This window comes from Hippopotamus amphibius, chromosome 1 (assembly GCF_030028045.1).
Source record: "Hippopotamus amphibius kiboko isolate mHipAmp2 chromosome 1, mHipAmp2.hap2, whole genome shotgun sequence".
Lineage (NCBI taxonomy): Eukaryota > Metazoa > Chordata > Mammalia > Artiodactyla > Hippopotamidae > Hippopotamus > Hippopotamus amphibius.
The window spans coordinates 135,706,321-135,728,516 of record NC_080186.1 but is presented as its reverse complement, the minus strand read 5'-3'; the positions used below and the strand labels follow the sequence as shown (position 1 = coordinate 135,728,516).

Below are 22,196 nucleotides of genomic sequence, written 5' to 3'. Positions count from 1 at the left end.
CTCATACAGCAGTGTTAACTAGGTCCCCATGTTGTATGTTACATCCCTGATCCTTACATATCTTATATTTGAAAGTCCATACCTTTTTTCCACCTTCATCCAATTTCCCCTTTCCCCACTCTCTGCCTCTGGTAAACCCAAGTTTGATATCTTTTTCTGTGAGTTTATCTTGCTTTTAGTTCCCTCATGTAAGTGAGATCATACAGTGTTTGTCTTTCCCTGTGTGACTTATCTCACTTAGCATAATGCCTTCAGCTTCCATCCATATTGTTGCAAATGGTAGGATTTCCCTTTTTTTTTTAATGGCTCAATGATATTTCATTGTGTGTGTGTGTATATGTACACACATATGTATATGTATACATATGTTCATATATACACATGTATATATGTGTATGTGTGTATATACTGCAGTTTCTTTATCCATTCATCCATCAGTGGACATTTACATTGTTTGCATATCTTGATTATGCTGCTGTGAACATGGGGGTGCAAATATCTCTTTGACATAGTGTTTCCATTTCTTCAGATATATTCCCAGAAGTAGAATTGCTAGATGCTATGGTACTTTTATTTTTAATTTTTCAGGAATCTTCATACTGTTTTCCAGTCCCACCAACTTTGCACAAGGCTTCCATTTTCTGTACATCCTCACCAGCATTTGTTATCCCTTGTCTTTTTTTTTTTTTTTTTGACTTTTTTTTTAAATTTTATTTATTTATTATTTTTGGGGGGATACACCAAGTTCAATCATCTGTTTTTATACACATATCCCTGTATTCCCTCCCTCCCTCGACTCCCCCCCCCACCCTCCCTCGAGTTGCCCCCATCCTCCCCATCCCAGTCCTCTAAGGCATCTTCCATCCTCGAGTTGAACTCCCTTTGTTATACAAGAACTTCCCACTGACTATCTGTTTTACAGTTGGTGGTATATATATGTCTGTGCTACTCTCTCGCTTCATCTCAGCTTCCCCTTCAACCCCCTGCCCCCTCCCAAACCTCGAGTTCTCCAGTCCATTCTCTGCATCTGCGTCCTTAATTCTTGTCACTGAGTTCATCAGTACCATTTTTAGATTCCGTATATGTGAGTTAGCATACAATATTTGTCTTTCTCTTTCTGACTTACTTCACTCTGTATGACAGACTCTAGGTCTATCCATCTCATGACATATAGCTCCATCTCATCCCTTTTTATAGCTGAGTAATGTTCCATTGTATATATATGCCACATCTTCTTTATCCATTCATTTGTTGATGGGCATTTAGGTTGCTTCCATGTCTTGGCTATTGTAAATAGTGCTGCAATAAACATTATGGTACATGTTTCTTTTGGGATTATGGTTTTCTTTGGGTATATGCCCAGTAGTGGGATTACTGGATCGTATGGTAGTTCTATTTGTAGTTTTTTAAGGAACCTCCAAATTGTTTTCCATAGTGGCTGTACCAACTTACATTCCCACCAACAGTGCAGGAGAGTTCCCTTTTCTCCACACCCTCTCCAACATTTGTGGTTTCCAGATTTTGTGATGATGGCCATTCTGACTGGTGTGAGGTGATACCTCATTGTGGCTTTGACTTGCATTTCTCTGATGATTAGTGATGTTGAGCATCTTTTCATGTGTTTGTTGGCCATCTGTATGTCCTCTTTGGAGAAATGTCTATTTAGGTCTTCTGCCCATTTGTGGATTGGGTTACTTGCTTTCTTGGTATTAAGCTGCATGAGCTGCTTGTATATTTTGGAGGTTAATCCTTTGTCCCTTATTTCATAGGCAACTATTTTTTCCCATTCTGAGGATTGCCTTCTAGTCTTGTTTATGGTTTCTTTCACTGTGCAAAAGCTTTTAAGTTTCATGAGGTCCCATTTGTTAATTCTTGATTTTATTTCCATGATTCTAGGAGGTGGGTCAAAAAGGATGTTGCTTTGATGTATGTCATAGAGTGTTCTGGCTATGTTTTCCTCTAGGAGTTTGATAGTGTCTGGCCTTCCATGTAGGTCTTTAATCCATTTGGAGTTTATTTTTGTGTATGGTGTTAGGAAGTGTTCTAATTTCATTCTTTTACATGTTGCTGTCCAATTTTCCCAGCACCACTTAGTGAAGAGGCTGTCTTTTTTCCATAGTATATTCTTGCCTCCTTTGTCAAAGATAAGGTGCCCATATGTATTTGGGATTACTTCTGAGTTCTCTATTCTATTCCATTGATCTTCCTTTCTGTTTTTGTGCCAGTACCATACTGTCTTGATCACTATGGCCTTGTAGTATAGTTTGAAGTCAGGAAGCCTGATTCCACCAACTCCATTTTTCCTTCTCAAGATTGCTTTGGCTATTCGGGGTCTTTTGCGTTTCCATACAAATCGTAAGACTTCTTGCTCTAGTTCTGTGAAAAATGCCATTGGTAATTTGATAGGGATTGCATTGAATCTGTAAATTGCTTTGGGTAGTACAGTCATTTTCACGATGTTGATTCTTCCAATCCAGGAACACGGTATGTGCCTCCATCTGTTTGTGTCGTTTTTGATTTCTTTCATCAGTGTCTTATAGTTTTCTGCATACAGATCTTTTGCCACCTTAGGCAGGTTTATTCCTAGGTATTTTATTCTTTTTGTTGCAGTGGTAAATGGGAGAGTTTCCTTAGTTTCTCTTTCTGCTCTTCCGTTGTTAGTGTATAGGAATGCAAGAGATTTCTGTGCATTAATTTTGTATCCTGCTACTTTACTAAACTCATCAATGAGTGCTAGCAGTTTTCTGGTAGAGTCTTTAGGGTTTTCTATATATAATATCATGTCATCTGCAAAGAGTGACAATTTTACTTCTTCTTTTCCAATTTGGATTCCTTTTATTTCTTTTTCTTCTCTGATTGCTGTGGCTAACACTTCCAAAACTATGTTGAATAATGTGAGAGTGGACACCCTTGTCTTGTTCCTGTTCTTAGAGGGAATTCTTTCAGTTTTTCCCCATTGAGAATGATATTGGCTTTTGGTTTCTCATATATGGCTTTTATTATGTTGAGGTAATTTCCTTCTATGCCCATTTTCTGGAGAGTTTTTATCATAAATGCATGTTGAACTTTGTCAAAAGCTTTTTCTGGATCTATTGAGATGATCATATGGTTTTTATCCTTCAATTTGTTGATATGATGTATCACATTGATTGATTTGCGTATATTGAAGAATCCTTGCATCCCAGGGATAAACCCCACTTGATCATGGTGTATGATTTTTTTAATGTGCTGTTGGATTCTGTTAGCTAGTATTTTGTTGAGGATTTTTGCATCTATATTCATCAGTGATATTGGTCTGTAGTTTTCTTTTTTTGTGACATCTTTGCCTGGTTTTGGTATCAGGGTGATGGTGGCCTCGTAGAATGAGTTTGGGAATGTTCCGCCTTCTGCAATATTTTGGAAGAGTTTGAGAAGGATAGGTGTTAGCTCTTCTCTAAATGTTTGATAGAATTCGCCTGTGAATCCATCTGGTCCTGGGCTTTTGTGTATTGGGAGATTTTTAATCACTGCCTCTATTTCTGTACTTGTGATTGGTCTGTTCATGGTTTCTATTTCTTCCTGGTTCAGTCTTGGAAGATTGTATTTTTCTAAGAATGTATCCATTTCTTCCAGGTTATCCAATTGATTGGCATATAGTTGCTTGTAGTAGTCTCTCATGATCTTTTGTATTTCTGAGGTGTCCGTTGTTACTTCTCCTTTTTCACTTCTAATTCTGTTGATTTGCATCTTCTCCCTTTTTTTCTTGATGAGTCTGGCTAGTGGTTTAGCAATTTTGTTAATCTTCTCAAAGAACCAGGTTTTAGTTTTAATTTTTGCTATGCTTCCTTCCTTTCTTTTTCATTTATTTCTGCTCTGATCTTTATGATTTCTTTCCTTCTGCTCACTTTGGGGTTTCTTTGTTCTTCTTTTTCTAATTGTTTTAGGTGTAAGGTTAGGTTGTTTGTTTGATAATTTTCTTGTTTCTTAAGGTAGGACTGTATTGCTATAAACTTCCCTCTTAGAACTGCTTTTGCTGCATCCCATAGGTTTTGGGTTGTTGTGTTTTCATTGTCATTTGTTTCTAGATATTTTTTGATTTCCTCTTTGATTTTTTTAGTGATTTTTTGGTTGTTTAATAGTGAATTGTTTAGCTTCCATGTGTTTGTATTTTTCGCAGTTTTTTTCCTGTGATTGATATCTAGTCTCATGGCGTTGTGGTCTGAGAAGATACTTGATATGATTTCAGTTTTCTTGAATTTGCCGAGGTTTGATTTGTGACCCAAGATGTGATCTATCCTGGAAAATGTTCCGTGTGCACTTGAGAAGGAAGTGTATTCTGTCATTTTTGGATGGAATGTCCTATAAATATCAATTAAGTTGAGATGGTCTAATGTGTCATTTAAAGCTTATGTGTCTTTATTTATTTTCTGTTTGGATGATCTGTCCATTGATGTAAGTGGGGTGTTCAAGTCTCCCACTATTATTGTGTTCCTGTCGATGTCCCCTTTTATAGCTGTTAGCATTTGCCTTATGTATTGAGGTGCTCCTATATTGGGGGCATAGATATTTACCATTGTGATATGTTCTTCTTGGATGGATCCCTTGATCATTATGTAGTGTCCTTCCTTGTCTCTTTTAATAGTCTTTACTTTCAAGTCTAATTTGTCTGATATGAGTATTGCTACTCCAGCTTTCTTTTGACTTCCATTTGCATGGAATATCTTTTTCCATCCCTTTCTTTTCAGTCTATATGTATCCCTTGGTCTGAAGTGGGTTTCTTGTAGGCAGCATATAGAAGGGTCTTGTTTTTGTATCCATTCAGTCAGTCTGTGACTTTTGGTTGGAGCATTTAATCCATTCACATTTAAGGTGATTATTGACATGTGTGTTCTGATTACCATTTTCTTAATTGTTTTGGGTTTGTATTTGTAGGTGTTTTCCTTTTCTTGTGTGTCCTGCTTAGAGAAGTTCCTTTAGCACTTGTTGTAAGGCTGGTTTGGTGGTGCTGAATTCTCTTAACTTTTGCTTGTCTGGAAAGCTTTTGATTTCTCCATCAAAGCTGAATGAGATTCTTGCTGGGTAGAGTATTCTTGGCTGTCGGTTTCTCTCTTTCAGGACTTTCAGTATATCCTGCCATTCCCTTCTGGCCTGCAGAGTTTCTGTAGAAAGGTCAGCTGTTATCCTTATGGGTTTTCCCTTATATGTTATTTGTTGCTTTTCTCTTGCTGCTTTTAATATTTTTTCTTTGTGTTTAATTGTCGTTAGTTTGATTAATATGTGCCTTGGTGTATTCCTCTTTGGGTTTATTCTATATGGGACTCTCTGTGCTTCTTGGACTTGGTTCATTATTTCCTTTCCCATGTTGGGGAAGTTTTCCACTATAACCTCTTCAAATATTTTCTCAGACCCTATCTTTTTTTCTTCTTCCTCTGGGATGCCTATAATTCAAATGTTGGTTCATTTAATGTTATCACTGAGGTCTCTGAGACTGTCTTCTATTCTTTTTATTCTTTTTTCTTTTTGCTGCTCTGTGGCAGTTATTTCCCCCATTCTATCTTCCAACTCACTTATTCGTTCTTCTGCCTCAGTCATTCTGCTGGTTATAGCATCTAGAGTATTTTTAATTTTGGTTATTTTGTTATCCATTGCTGTTTGTTTTTCTGAGTTTTTACAAACTGTTTCCTGTACTTTCTCTATTTTGTTATCAAGAGTTTGTATCATTTTTGCTATCATTACTCTGAATTCTTTTTCATGCATTTTTCCTATTTCCTCCTCATTTATTTGGTCTTGTGGATTTTTTTCCTGCTCCTTTGCCTGTATGGTGTTTCTTTGTTTCCTCACGGTTGTCCAGACTTCTGGGGTTGCTTGTCCTGGCGATAGAGGTGTTTATAGAAGACTGTCCAAGCCTCAGACTAATGTTGAAGTGTTGGGTTAAACAAATATTAAGTCTAGGAAACACATACATGTATAAGACACACAATTACTGAATCCATTAGGACATAAGACTCTGGAAAGACCTGACAGAACCAGAGTATGCTATCAGATATTCAAAGAGAAACCCAACAGAAATTGACAATTGAAACAGAACAAATCAGAGACAAAAGCAAAAGCAAACTAACAAACAAATAACACCTTACACATACAAACACTAATCCAGGGAGATTTTGTAAGCTAGAATCAAATATAGAAAAGAGCTAGAGTACCACCAGAGAGAATGGAGATTCTCAGAATGAAATTAGACAATTATACTAAGAACTAAGATAAAGACAAAAACCTAATATTAAATACCAAGGCAGTGCATCATCTGGAGAATAGAGCAAGGAGTCTGAGAAGATCGATAGTGTTGCTTATAGGTATGTTAAGATAAAATAAACTAAAAATGGATGGAAGAAAGGGGAACAGAAGAGCGTAGTGTGATTGGAAATATGCAAATAAAAAGAAAGGAATAGAAACATATAAAAGATAGGGATCAAAGGAAAGTATGAGAGATATATTGTCCGTACTACCAAAAACTTAGCTAGATATAAAAGTATATAAAAAGGCAAAAAAAAAATAGAATAAAAAAGAGCATTAAAAAATTATGTTATAAAACTTGTAGATCCCTTAGGACTAAGATCGTAATTAATAAAGGAAAAAAAAAATCCAGAACTGATCCCAGAATGGACCAGTTCAATAGGATTGATACTAATATTTCTGTTTCCTTAGAGTCTCAGCTGTAAGTGTCCTTCTACTCTCCTTGGGTTTTTTTGCATTATTCTGTGGCCAGCAGAGCTTCCTTTATTGTTCGTCTGCAAGCATCAGTGTGTGGGGAGGGAGAGGGTACAATGGTGGCTCCTTTCCCTGGGAGTGAGTGAGCAGTGGCGCACTGTTGTTTCAGTCGGGCTTGGAGGTGCCTGTTGCAGTGGGATGCAGGTGGCTCAGGTGTAAACAGAAAGTCTCAGAGTTGAGCCTCTCTCCGGTTTTTTTTGGGTTTTTTTTTTCCTTCTCGGCAGCCTCCCTGCTGCCGACGTTCCAAGGGGTTTTAATCTAGCCCCGCCCGAGTGCCTGAAGGTACTTGTTATCCCTGAGCGCCTTGGGTGGCCCACAGGGCATCTCTCCACTGCCTGTTGCAGAGGCGCCAAAAGAGAGAGAGAGGCTATGCGCGCGGCTCCCCCCCCCCCCAACCGCTGGTGAGCCTGCAACCTCCAGCCGCCATCATGGCCGGGCAGCTCTCAGGGGCAGGTACTCCTCGCCGCGGACCTCTTCCCTCCTGTCCTCTCGGTCCGTCACCTTACTGGCAACAATTTTTCTCACCCTGAAGCAGCTCTCCAGTTCCCACACTCCCACTCCCGGACCCTCTGTTCAGCTGTGAATTGACGTCTCGGTCCGGGAACGCTGAGCTGCGGTACGGACCCTCCATGTGTTTCTCACTCCCTCCCGTCTGCCACAGCTCCGCCGCTTCACCCTCTTTGAGCCGTCGTAGATGCCTCCCTACTGGTTATGTCCAGCTCCTTGCGGTCCTTGCTGGTGTCTGAGGTCATCTGCTGGTGTTCAGCTGGTTCTCTGTGGGAATTATTGCATCCTTCGGTGCATTCCCAATGCATCTGTGGAGAGGGATGCATTCCACGTCCCTCTACTTCGCCGCCATCTTTTTCTCTCTCTCCCTTGTCTTTTGATGATAGCCATTCTAATAGGCACGAGGTGATTTCTCATTGTGCTTTTAGTTTGTATTTCCCTAATGACTAGTGATGTTCAGCATTTTTTCATGTATCTGTTAGCCTTTTGTGTATCTTCTTTGGAGAAATGTCTATTCAGGTCCTTTGCCCGGTTTTTTTTAATTGGATTATTTGGGTTTTGCTATTGAGTTGTATGAATTCTTTATGTATTTTGGATATTAACTCCTTATCAGATCTGTGATTTGCAAATAATCTTCCCATTATATAGGTTGTTTTTTCACTTTTATGGTTTCTTTTCCTGTGCAGAAGCTTTTTATTTTGATGTAGTCCCACTCGCTTATTTTTTATTTTGTTACTTGTGCTTTAGGTGTCATAGCCAAAAAATAATCATTACCAAGACCCACGTCAAGGAGCTTTATTCTTGTTTCCTTATAGGAGTTTCATAGTTTCAAGGTCTTACTTTTAAGTATTTAATCCATTTTGGATTAATTTTTGTAAGTGGTTTAGATATGGGTCCAGTTTCATTCTTGAACATGTGAATATGCAGTCATCCTGGCACCATTTATTGAAAAGAGTGTCTTCTTCCACTGAGTATTCTTGGCTGCTTTGTCAAGTGTTAGTTGACCATATATGCATGGGTTTATTTCTGGGCTCTCAGTTCTGTTCCACTGTCTATTTGTCTGTTTCTATGCCAGGACCATACTGTTTTGATGACTAGAGCTTGAAGTCAGGAAGTATGATACCTCCTGCTTTGTTGTTCTTTCTCATTATTTCTTTGGCTACTTGCAGTCTTTCATGGTTCCATATAAATTTTAGGAGTTTTTTTTTTCTCCTTCTGTACAAAATGCTACTGGAATCGTAATAGGAATTACACTGAATCTATAGATGGCTTTTGGTAGTATTGCCATTCTAACACTCTTAATTCTTGCTATCTGTGAACATAAGATACTTTGCATTTATTTGTGTCTGCTTTGATTTCTTTCATTGTCTTGTAGTTTTCAAAGTAGAGATCTTTCACCTCCTTGATTAAATGTATTCCTGAATATTTTGGGGTACTATTGTAAATGGGCCTTATTTATTTTATTTCTTATTCAGAAAATTCACTGTTAGTATATAGAAATGCTATTGATTTTTGTATGTTAATTTTATATCCTACAACTTTACTGAATTTATTAAATCTAAGTTTTTTGTTGAGTCTTTAGGATTTTTTATATATAAAATCATGCCACCTGTAAACAGGGACAATTTTACTGCTTCCTTTCCAATTCTGGTACATCTTATTTATTTTTCTTCCTCATTACTCCAGCTAGGACTTCTAATACTATGCTGAATAGGAATGGTGAGAATGGGCACTCCTGTCTTGTTTCCAATCTTAGAGGAAAAGTTTTCAACATTTTTCCATTGAGTACAATGTTAGCTGTGGCCTTTATTTTGTCAAGTTGGGTTTTTCTGTGCCTCTGTCGTTAAGGGTTTTTATCATGAATGGATGTTGAATTTTGTCAAATGCTTTTTCTGCATCTCTTGAGATGACCATAGGATTTTTTTTCTTTTATTCTATTAATTGGATTATCACATTGATTGATTTGCATATGTTGAACCATCCTTGCATCCTAGGGACGAATCCCACTGGATCATAGTGTTTGATCATTTTAATATGCTGCTGAATTTGGCTTGCTAGTATTTTACTGAGAATTTTTGCATCTGTACTTCTTGGGAATACCAGCTATAGTTTTCCTTTCTGGTAGTGTCCTTTTCTGGTTTTGGTATCAGGGTAATGCTGGCTTGTAAAATGAGGTCGGGAAAGTGTTTCCTCCTCTTTGATGTTTTGGAAGAGTTTGAGAAGGATTGGTGTTGATTCTTCTTAAAATGTTTGGGAAAATTCACCAGTGAAGCCATCTCATCCTAAGCTTTTCTTTATTGGGAGATTTTTGATTACTGATTCAATCTCTTTACTAGTAATTGATCATTCAGATTTTCTATTTCTTCTTGATGCAGCCTTGCTAAGTTGTATGTCTTTAAGAATTTTTCCATTCCTTCTAGGTTGTTCTTTTTGTTGGTGTATAGTTATTCAGAGGATGCTTTGTATTTCTGTAGTATAAATTATTATATAATGTGTCCTTATTCATTTATAATTTTGTTTGTTTGGGTCCTCTCTCTCTTTTCCCTAGTTAGTCTTATTAAGGGTTTGTCAATTTTGTTTATCTTTTCAAAAAAACAACTCTTCGTTTGGTTAATCTTTTCTATTGTTTTTCTGTTTTCTATTTTATTCATTTATGCTCCAATATTTATTATTTTCTTTATTCTGCTAACTTTGGGCTTAGTTTGTTCTTCTTTTTCTAGTTCCTTAAGACATAGAATTAGACTTTTGGGGGGGGATCTTTCTTAATGGAGGTGCTTCCTGCTATGAAATTCTGTCTTAAAACTGCTTTTAGTGTATCCCAGAAGTTCTAATGTTTGTGTTTCCATTTTAATTTCTCTCTTTTTATTTCCCCTTTAGTTTCTTCTTTAATCTATTGGTTATTCAAGAGAGTGTTTTTTTACTTTCTATATATTTTTTAAATTTTCAGTTTTCCTCTTGTTATTGAGTTCTAGTTTCATGCCATTGTGGTCAAAGATACTTGGTATGATTTTAATCTTCCTGAATTTGCTAAGACTTGTTTTGTGTCCTAACTTATGGTCAATCCTAGAAAACGTTCCATGTACAATTGAGAAGAATGTGTATTCTGCTGTTGTTGGATAGAATGCTCTATGTATGTTTGTATTTGCATTATAACACTGGATTTTGTTTGTTTTATTTGTTCAGCTATTCCATGTCTTTCGGTTGGAGAATTTAATCTGTTTACATTTAAACTAATTAATGATAGGGACTTACTATTGTCATTTTATTCTTTGCTTTCTGGCTCTTTTGTGATCCATTGTTCCTTCTTTCTTTTTTTGCTGTCTTTGGTATTAGTTGCTTTGACTTCTTTATCATGTTCCTTTGTGTAATTACTATAGATTTTTACCTGTGCTTACTATGAATCTAAAGAAGATCCACCTTGTGCAGTTGGTTGATTTCAATTATTTTAATCTATGGTTTCCTTCCATTTCTAGCTCTTTTTTTAGGTTTTACCATTTATTTGTTGAAGAAACTGTATTGTTTGCTTGTAGCATTTCCCATAGTTTGGTTTGTTTTCTAATTGCACACCTATGGTTGTTTAACATATTCCTCTGTCCTGTGTCTCCTGTAAATTGAAAGTTGGACCTTGAGGCTTTCTAGGTTCAGATTTGATTTTTTAGCTATACCAACTTTTTTGAGGTATAACTGACATATAACACGTATATAACATAATGATTTGATATATATATTGCAAAATGACTACAGTAGGTCTAGTTAACATCTGTCACCATACATAGTTAAAATTTTCTTTTCTGGTGATGAGAACTTTTAAGATCTACTCTTTTAGCAACTTTCAAATGTACAACACAGTATTACTAGCTATAGTTAATATGTTGTATATCACATCCACATGATTCATTTATTTTTTACCTGAAGTTTGTATCTTTTGACATTCTTCACCTGTTTGGTGAAGCCCTGCCTCTGGCAACCACCAGTGTGTTCCCTGTACATGAGCTTGGTTTTTGTTTTATTGTTTGTTTGTTTCTTTTTTATTTTTTTATTCTGCTTATGATCATCTTTATTTCATAAACACTTTAAAAACATTACCTAGATTTCACCAAAATTTACTATTTACCAGAATAAAACATTGAGGCATTTAGAGCAAATCATATTCCTATTTACACAAGTTTTTAGATCCACATACAGGTGATATTATATAGCATTTGTCTTTCTTTGTCTGTCTTATTTCACTTAACATAATGCCCTCAAGGTCCATTCGTGTTGTCACAAATTGCATTCTTTTTTATGGCTAAATAACATTTCGTTGATTGTATACCACATCATTTTTATCTGTTCATCTGTCGATGGACACCTTGGTTGTTTCTGTATCTTAGCCATAGTAAATAATGCTGCAATGAATATAGGGATACATATATCTTTTCACGTTGATGTTTTTGTTTTCTCCAGATAGATACTGAGAAGTGTAGTTGCTGGGTCATATGGTAGTTTTTATTTTTAATTTTTTGAGAAACCCCCATACTGTTTTCCATCATGGTTGCACCACTGTACATTTCCAGTAACAGTGCTCAAGCGTTCCTTTTCTCCACATCCTCTTTTTGATGATATCCATTCTGACAGATGTGAGGTGATATCTCATTGTAGGTTTGATTTGCATTTCCCTGAGGACTAGTGATGCTGAGCGTCTTTTCATATACTGTTGGCCTTGTGTGTATCTTCTTTGGATAGATGTCTATTCAGTTACTTTGCCCATTTTTAATTGGGTTCTATAGTTTTTGGCTATCAAGTGGTATGAGTTCTTTATATACTTTGGACATTAACCCCTTATCAGATATATGATTTGCAAATATTTTCTCTCACTCAGTAGGTTTCCTTTTCATTTTATGGGTGGTTTCCTTTGCTGTGCAGAAGCTTTTTAGCTTGATGTAAAAAACCTGTTCCTTTTTGCTTTTGTTTCCTTTGCTTTGGGTGTCAAATTCAGAAAAATCATTGCCATAACTGATATTAAGGAGCTCATTTCCTATATTTTCTTCTAGGAGTTTTATGGTTTTAGGTCTTACACTCAACCTTTTAATCCATTTGAGTTCATTTTTGTGAGTGGTATAGAGTGTTACAGTTTCTTTTCTTGTTTTTCTTTTCTTTTCTTTTTTGTTTGGTTGGTTTTTGGTTTTGGTTTGGTTTGGTTTTGGTTTTTTTGCATGTGGCTGTCCAGCTTTTCCAAACCATTTATTGAAGAGACTTTCCTTTGCCCATTGTATATTCTTGGTTCCTTTGTCATAAATTAATTGACTGTGTATGCTTGGGCTTATTTCTGGACTCTCTATTCTGTTCCATTGATCTTTGTGTCTGTTTTTATGCCAATACCATATTCTTTTGATTACTATAGCTGTGTAATATGGTTTGAAATCTGGAAGTGTGATGCCTTCAGCTTTGTTCTTCTTCTCAAGATTGCTTTGACTGTTCAGGGTTTTGTGGTTTCATACAGATTTTAGGAGTGTTTGTTCTATTTCTGTGAAAAAATAGCATTGGAATTTTAATAGAGAGTGCATTGAATCTGTACTTTGCTTTGGGTAATATGGGCAGTTTAACAATATTAATTCTTCTAATCCATGAGTATGGAATGTCTTTCCATTTATTTGTGTCTTCTCCAGTTTCTTTCATCAATTTCCTGTAGTTTTCAGTGTATGGGTCTTTCACCTCCTTGGTTAAATTTATTCCTAGGTATTTTATTCTTTGGTTTTTTTAAGCAAGACAGCTTGATAGGTGGTTCTGTCTTCTTCTGTCAGGAGGTGACTAATGTCAGCTTATCTATTCTTTTTGATTTCAGCAGCACTGATGCTCATTGCCTAGATTCATTAGGTCATTAGGGATTGCAAAATGATATTCTAATTCTGTCATTGCTTCTTTATTATTTACTAGCTTGAATACTTTTATATAGAGATACTTTCTCATTAACTACTTGGTTATTTGACGTACAGTTCAAATAAGAAAGAAAGGACAAAAGCTTCATTGTTTCTCTTCATTTACCAGTTTTCATCCCAATAAGTTGGCTCTCTAACATCCTCTACTGGTGGCAAATCAGTGTTTTTAAATACCATTATGAACTCACAGGATGAAATACTTCTAATACAGCCACTGAAGTTATTATCTTTCCTAATAGTCAAATTGTCTCATCTTCGGTCAGTGGAAGCCTCTTCAAGCTGATTCCCAAATTCTGTTGACCTGGTCCTAGTCGATTTTATTTCCTTCCTTGCTATCTGGTGTGATAAAATGGCCTGGTCTTCTATTGTTCATTTCTTGCTATAGCCATTTCTTCAAGGAGCCCTGATTCCTTTTAATGAGAAATAATATTTCAAAGCCACAAACCAGGCACTAGCAATTCTCTTTGCTACCGAGCTGGTCATTGTTTCTTGGAATTTTCAGAGGACAAGCCAGGAAATACATGGAGTTTTTCTTTAAAGATAAAATGTATCTTTCGTTCATTTCAACACTCCTATATCTCAGGATTTAAAAGAAGCTGCAGAGAATCCCCAACGGTGACACACATAGTTAAGAATTTAATGTAGTAGGAACAGCAATAATAACAATGCCTCATGTTTCTAGAGCAGCATTCCAATTAAAAATGTATGCCATCTCGGCGTTTGTCTCATCTGTCCTCACGACATCTCTCTGAGAAACGGAGGCTTCACTTGCTCTGTTTTACACATGGGGGAAATGGAGCCACGAGGAAGTGTGAGCTGGAACAGAAATGGGACTAAAGTCCTTCATCTCCCACCCCTCTCTCCTGTTTGTCCATGTGACACATGCAGGATTTTTATAGTTTTTGGATTCTCTTCCCCACTGAATTGCCACATAATTGGCAGGCTGTGTCCCCATGCCTGCCTCACTTGGAACTCTCTAGAATCCTCAGTGAATGTACAAAGTGCCTTAACTAACACAAGCTGTTGCCTCCAAAATCTCCTTATAAATGAGCCACAAAGCTTCCATAGGTCTTTCTCCTAGTGAGTGAAAATAAATAACGCAAAATAGAGAGAACCCATGCCGTGAACAGCAGGCTGAGGGAAGCGGTCTCCTGTCCATCTCTAAAGGAGTGTTGTATTCAGTTTCTAAATGATTCATCTCTTCCCTCCCCATCACTGGGGTCATTTCTGAAAGCCAGCTGTTCATTGGAAAGGTCTTTCCATCCCCACAGACTACTACTGTGTAAAGTTTCAAGGTTGAGTTCAGCTTGAAATTTGAATTTAATATTGTATGGAATCACAAGGAGAAAAGCAATCAGCCTGCCTCCTTGAGTTTTTTTAACTGAATCTGTATTACCACAAGCACATGTTTCTCATTCCCTCTGGAGGGCTCTGGAGTAATCAAGTAAACCCTTGTCTCCCGCTCTGCCCCACCCCCTTTTATCTTTCAGTGTCTGTCGGGTTTGAGTATGAGACCTGCCCCAGTCTCATCCTGTGGGAGAAAAGGACAGCCCTCCTTCAGGGATTTGAGCTGGACCCTTCCAACCTCGGCGGCTGGTCCCTGGACAAACATCACATCCTCAACGTTAAAAGTGGTATGTGAGCACATTTCCTTTTCCCAGATACAGCCTAGTCTCGCCTCTGGAACCTTCTCTCCAGCCCTGACATTTAAGTGGTACCTCCCTCCCTTTCCTGCAGCTATTTTTCATCGAATGCCAAAAATACTCATAGGTTTTACTACCTTCTCCTTTTAAAGGTCAGAGAATTTGAGTTGGTTTTCCCAGACCATCCACCTTAGTGTACCTCACAATTCTTCTTCAGTTATCTGTACAAATGTTATCTTACCCCATTCCATAGCCTTCGGGTTTACACATCCTATTACAGGGCTCTCGGCATCGTGGGGAAATTGGGGAGCTCCCTAAAGGTTGCCATTTCCTACTGTTTGCCTTCCCTCTCTCACTTCCCCTTACCCTCAGCCGCTGATAGAAGTGTCCTCCCCAGAGGGCTGCAGTAACCGCCCCCATTGCCTGCCTCCCCCCAGGAATCCTACACAAGGGCACTGGGGAGAACCAGTTCCTGACCCAGCAGCCCGCCATCATCACCAGCATCATGGGCAACGGCCGCCGCCGGAGCATCTCCTGTCCCAGCTGCAACGGGCTCGCTGAAGGCAACAAGCTGCTGGCCCCAGTAGCTCTGGCTGTTGGAGTCGACGGGAGCCTCTTTGTTGGTGACTTCAATTACATCCGGCGCATCTTTCCCTCTCGAAACGTGACCAGCATCTTGGAGTTACGGTAAGTGACTGCATAGAACACCTTCTTTTACCCTATTGCTCCCACTGCTACAAAACTTCCCTGGGTAAATGGCAGCTGCATGTGGGCTTCTCCAGAGAATACATATTCTGTGTGATGGGCTGAGGTTTGAAACCTAGGCCTGGAATCAAGTAAGGATTGGGGGGAAATGCTTTGTGTATCTATAAAACACTGCATGTGTATTTAGTGCAGTTGTCGACACCTGCCTTAGAGCAAAGGGGAAAGCCTTCAGTCATGGTGCTGGGGGTGTGACCTAGGTAGCCGTATTTTATAAAATTTCCACATGTGAATCTGATACATACCAAACAGTGAAAGAACCGCTACTTTAAGCTGATGGTCCATTTCAGTGGTTTCTAAACTGGCACTTCTTAAAAATACAGATTCCTGGAGCGCACTCCCAGAGGCACTGGTTCAGTAAGTCTAGAGAAGGGCCAAGGCATCTTTCCTCTTTGACCAGACTCTGTAGAAGATTCTGATGTGCATCAAAGTTTAAGAAGCACTAACATTCATTTATTAATTCAGACATTGATTCCGAGCACCTCTATGTGCTAGCTCTCTATGAATTTTCTGAATCTTTGCACATTTACAAGGATCTGACTTAGAATTACTGCATAGGCCTTGCTAGGTCACTTCTGGCCACCCCTGGGAGATTTCTCCTGGCCATTGTTGGCTGCTGAGTCTGAAGTCCAGGTCTCTGTACTGGACAAAAGCTCTTTGAAACTCCCTTTCCAAGAAAGTTGATTCCAGGCCCTCACACCTACAGGGGTATCTGTAAGTAGAGGGAGAAATGCAGTCTGTAAATAAGGGAGAAAATTCACTCAGCAAATACTTGGTGAACGTATATTATGTGCAGGACTGTCTGGCAAGGGGGAAAAACAACAGGAACAAGCAAAGCCCTAGCTGTTGTGTTGGTGGTCTGATAGGGAACTTCAGACGAAATCCTGTGGACAAATAAACAGATTTTTTCAGATAGCATTAAATGCTGTAAGGAAACTCTTAACAGGGTAAGAAATAGGGACTGTGGTTGTGGGGAGGAGGGAGAGGGAAGATACGTAAGATACAGTAGTCAGAGAAACCCCTCATACTAGGTGACATTTGAGGTGGGACCTGAATAATGAGGTCAGCCATGTGAGGCACTGGGGAAGAGTATCCCAGGAAAAGAAAGGTTGTGCAAAAGCCCTAATATCAGCAAATAGCCTGCTTGTTTAAGGGATGGATGGAAGTCCAGTATGGCTGGAGCTTGAAGAGCTCAGGGGAGAGTGTCTCTGAGGAAGGCGGAGAGGTAGGTAGGGGACCAGCCCTTCAGGGTCTGAATGACCCTGTTGACATGTGTGAATCATATTCTTCTTTTTAATTTATTTTATTGAAGTATAGGTGATTTATCATGTTGTGTTAATTTCTGCCCTATAGCAAAGTGATTCAGTTATATGTTCCATTCTTTTCCATTATGCCATGCGCAGCCATTGGAGGTTGAAGCAGGAAGGGGGTGGAGCTATCTGATTTGCATTTTTTTTTATAAATTTATTTATTTATTTATTTATTTTATTGGCTGTGTTGGGTCTTTTTTTGCTGCGTGTGGGCTTTCTTTAGTTGCAGTGAGTGGGGGCTACTCTTCGTTGTGGTGCGCGGGCTCCTCATTGCCGTGGCTTCTCTTGTTTCGGAGAACAGGCTCTAGGCACGTGGGCTTCAGTAGTTGCAGCACATGGGCTCAATAGTTGTGGCTCACAGGCTCTAAAGCGCAGGCTCAATAGTTGTGGTGCACAGGCTTAGTTATTCTGCAGCATGTGGGATCTTCCTGGAGCAGGGATTGAACCCGTGTCCCCTGCATTGGCATGCGGATTCTTAACCACTGCACCACCTAGGAAGCCCATGATTTGCCTTTTTTAAAGATGACTCTGGCTGTTGGGTGAAGAATGGACTGCAGCGGTGTGAGACTATAGGGTGCCTGTAGTAATTGTCCAGGGTTTGCGTGATGATGAGGTGAGGTGGACTAGGGTGGTAGCAGGGGAGATGGGGAGCTTCCAATTGGGGTATATTTTCAGGGTAGATCTCGTAGGAATTGTCAAAAGGGTGTTTTTTTAAATGGGAGAAAAAAAAAACAAGAGAGAGAGAAAAGAATCAAAGGAGATGCTAGGATCTTGACCTGAGAAGCTGAATAGGTGGCGGTGTTTTCTGAAGCAGCCTCAACTGCCATGTGAAGGACTTAGAAGAAGCCACGGGCTGCCCCTGCATTTTGCGTCTCTGCGGCCCCTTCTCGGGGAGAGATCAGTGCTCTGGCCACCAGCAGGTGCTGATGAGTGTTATGGGGAGCTGAGACTGTGCCAGGCACCAGGGGGCGGGGGGTGAAAGGAAAGAAGAAAACGCAGCTCCACCCCAAGAAGGTGGCAGCCTCAGTGATCCAGGAGGTGTTTACTGAGCGTAAGGCTGAGCCAGAACCATGCTGGGCTGTGAGGGTCCAGAAGGGGATGGAACCCAGGCTCAAAGAGCACCTATTCGAGGGTGGGAGATGGGCACCTGGGCGAGGAAAGGCAGTTCAAGACGAACATTCTAGCAGAGCCAACAACCACCCATCACGGAAACACAGCGGGGGAGGCCGTGGGGTGGGGTGAGAGGGTGTAATCACCAAAAGGTGAACAGCGAGGGGAAGACGGAGGCAACATGGAAGAGGCTGGAGAATCCTCAGGCTGTCAAACTGACAGACAAGCCACTTTCCTGGAGCTCCCCAACTAGGACCCTTTCCCAAGGTGTTTATTTTCTTCTTTATCGCCGTAGAGCATCTTCTTCACAGGCACCCTCTGGGCAGTAGAGAGCCATGAGAGGAGGCAGGGGAGGGGTGGAGCTAGCGCTGGGCTTTTTCCACGGGGCTGCATGTTGTCATCTGGCATTTGTCACCCTCCACCTGTGGCCTTTGCTTCTTTGTCACTGCTTTTCCTGCTCAGAGCCCCGTCAGCACTTGCCTGCAACATCCCCGCCTCCACACTTGACATGTGTTGCTCGCTCTACTTAAAATACCTTCTCTACCTCATCTTCCCCATCAGGTCCATCTTTAAGACGGAGTTTGAAGGCCCCCTCTTCCATGAAGCCTGGTTTCCCCAGCAGAAATAATTCTCATCTTCCCCTGGGCCACTTAACTCTAATTTTCCACGAAGGTGACACCATTGACTGCCTTGTTATTTCAGCTGTTGCTGCAAGTCTGTAGGGCCCCAGGGTGTGAACTTCTGTAGCGCCAGCACCTTTGACATCTTTGCCCCTTGATGCCCAGAGCGGTGCCTGGCCCACAGGAGGGGCTCAAGACACGCTGCTTGAGTTAAAGGGGACAAAGATCAGCATCCTCCCTTTGGTTGGAGTTTGTCCCTGATTCCACATCTCTCAAGTTGCAAGGGCCCCAACATCAATGGTACAAGCTAAGGGCCCACGTGGTGGCATTGAGGACAGCTGGAGGGAGTGTAACTGTCAGTTTCCCTCGACAGCTGTGTGATTTCTTTTTCCCTTTTTAACCGCCTTTGGACTTGCTCTTGTTACATCAGCCAGGTATCCAGACGATTAGAAGTTAAGCTTTAACAAGAACACTGGTTTGATTCTTCTTTTCTTCCCACTACATACCTGAAAACAAAGAGCTGTCAATCCCCTCTCTTCAAAACAGTAACCAGCAAAGGGAGGGGGGGCGGGGAGGGACCTGTCGTGCTTCTGTCTTTTCTCCATTGTGAGTTGGCAGCTGAATGATCCAATTTTGGGAGTCAGTGCCCATCCCTATCTCACTTAACCCAAAGCTAAATGTTCGCTCTCCTCCTTTGCTTCTTCCTTTGCCTAACCAAAACACGTAGGAGCAGAGTTCTATGTTCTTGAAAAAGTTCTGATGCTGGAAGAAGCCTTCTTCCTAGGTAGACTGGTTATCACCGGCCTGCTCCAATTCCACCAGCATTCAAGACATTTTCAACATCCACCTCTCCAAAAAGCCCAATACCCCACCTCCAGGAGCCCATTTCCCTTCTTGTAACTATTACCCTCTTCTTTGGAAAACCCAAGCCCTGGGGAGAAGGGTAAATCTGTCAGTCACTCACAACTTAGGGTGAACTTCTGTCAGCAAGAAAGCTTTCCTTTCTCCCATGTTTGAGACTATCTCAAGACCTGAACCCCCAGTATGAGGCAGTAAATGATAACGAATGGGACAGTGTCTCTCTGCCTTTTCTTAACTTGGCCCCTTTCCATAAACATGAGAACCTTACACGTTCCTTTATGTTTGAAATTCTAAATTTTTTTTCATTTCCTATTAAAAAATTATGATATGAACTATGCTTTTTTTCCAACTAAACCACTTCGCCATGCGGAGATTCTGGTGGTGCCAGTGGGGAGATCAGCAGCAGTACTGCACCAGGGAGGATGTTTAGGGGAGGGAACTGTCCAGCCCAGGTGTGTGAGTGCTGCGGAGGGAAGAGATGCGAGAAAGTGGGAGTCCAGGAGGGCAGGCAAGGGCAGCAGAAACTTAAAGGAAGCTTCACCAAAGTCCAGCTTTGCCTGAGAGTTCAGCTCCAACAGACCCTGCTTAATGCCAACATAGAAAGTTAGGGAGGAGAATGAGATTGAAGTCAGAGAGGAATGCTGTCTCTGTGTAGTCAGGGTATAAACATGGAGGTCAGGAAACAAAATATAACACAGCACCTACCCAGAATAACAATGACAACAACATTTCCGTAAAATCTTAGACAGTTCTTGGCACTGTTTTCAAAGCTCTTTCACCAAGGAGATACCCAGGTTTCGAGGGGCCTGAATCTTATGCAGTTTTGGAGTGAAACTATTATTTAGGATTGAAACAAGAAACCAAAGCAAACTGTAGATTTTGACAATCTGATAAATAGTGCAGACATCACAAAATCCAGACAAATAACCTAAAATTTGTTGCTAGTGAACTACTACACTTCCATGATATATGACTTCTCCATTGGGCACTCCACTTGCTGTAATGATGCTAGGTGAGTTGGCACAATAGGGCAGGAGCATTCGTGAAAGCCATGAATACCGGAACGGCTAGCAACCATCTAAGAGATGGTGGAAGGACTACATATGAGCCACATAAGCACACCCCCCTAAAACTAAACTGTATGTATCCCAACTCACTTCTCTTTAGTTAGACCTAAAACATGTAAACAAAAGCTCTGGCCACACCAACTCCACCCTGTTCTGTGGCACAGAGGGATAGAATTGGAATGGAAAGAGACAACAGCCTCAGCTGATTGCAGCTTCGTGATTTTGAGCTGAGCGTGAGGGATTGGAACTCGTCCAATGCAAGGTCTGCCAGCACTAAGGGAAGCAGCCTATGCCTTCCTCCCTTCCTCCACTCAAGAACCCATTTTTCCAGCCCTCACTCTCTCCAGGGCTCTCTACTAAGAGTCAGCCTTATGGAGATGAGTCAGTCATGTCCAGCTTTACTTCCTCACTTCTGTTCACTATGGAGCGAGGAAGACAAGCACACACACGTAAATCACAAGACAGCCTGCTGAGAGCTCCCTGAGACGAGTGGAGAAGGCTTGGAGAGACCCTGAAGGCTTCGCGGGGGAGCCCTTGAGACTCCACAGGGTGAAGAGCTAATCCATCTCAATTCTTGAATCTGAGACACAATATTTTCCTCAAAGGGTTGGTGTTTTGGAGGCCATTGACACAAAGCCTGGGCCTGTCCCTTGTAAGTAGGACACCTGTGCTCATCTACATAGACCGACTCACTGGTGCTGTTATTTGGGTTTGTTGCCTGCTAAATGCCCACTCTGCCAATGGCCTTGGGCTGAAATAGTGGCGACCTCAGCCTCTCTCCAAAACTCAGAGCTACACGACCATTCGGACTCTGTGCTCGCAGTGACTTAGTGCCCCCGGCCTTCTCCTTCCCCCAACATTGATATTACGTTAATCAACTTAAAGCAGATGTTCTTAGCAGAGAAGTAGGTCAGGTCTGCAAACCCAAATCCCAACCAGTCTTTTCACAAAATCTTGACTAAAAAAAGTGGAATTGATATTGCAATAATTAAGAGCCAAATATGACTACCACTGGTGGCAGATAACATTTCACTTTCATTAAGCAATATAAAAGAGATGCGAGAATTCCCGGCTGCCACCCTGACACACCAGGCTTTGCAGAATGAATCTTAAATTGCACTATGTCAGTCAGAGCTCAAGAGTTATCAGCATCATTTAATTAACTTTTTTTTTTGCAAAAACTAACATGTTGGAATAAAATATAAAAATGTAATCCCTGTGCAAACCCACCACTAATGATGGCCCCCGGCAGAGGCCTGAGCTGCACCCAGGCAGGAATCAGGGCATTAAACCCTCTTTGTTCCTTCCCTGAAGCCTCCTCCCTTAGCTAGAAGGGAAAGAGGGGTGAGGCATTCTTCCACATGGCCCTAGAAGCCTCAGAAATGGGGAGCACTTCTCTATTTGAGGCCCTAGCCTCTCTCCTCTTCTCCTTAATATTGTTAAGATTCAGCCACTCTCCTGTTGAAACTGACATATATTTTTATTCTTAAAAAAAAACGGAAGCAAAACTTTTGCTAATTTTCTGAAAAAGAATGTTAACTGGAGTTTTTGGCTCTAATTATGAGAGAGTGGTATTGCCTATGCGTTTCACTGATGGATGCTATCAGTAAGAAAGAATGTATACTTGGGGGCCCATGCATGCGAGTGAGAT

At 40.5% G+C, this 22,196-nt stretch overlaps 1 protein-coding gene across 8 annotated transcripts in view; it reads left to right on the top strand.

The window, feature by feature from the left end:
* Positions 1 to 22,196, top strand: part of TENM2 (teneurin transmembrane protein 2) — a 960,873-nt gene that overhangs the window by 870,322 nt on the left and 68,355 nt on the right. For all 8 annotated transcript variants that reach the window (XM_057729532.1, XM_057729570.1, XM_057729561.1 and 5 more), the window contains 2 exons: positions 14,663 to 14,806; positions 15,253 to 15,502. In XM_057729532.1, coding sequence (XP_057585515.1) covers positions 14,663 to 14,806; positions 15,253 to 15,502 — 394 coding nt within the window. The remainder of the gene's footprint in view (positions 1 to 14,662; positions 14,807 to 15,252; positions 15,503 to 22,196) is intronic.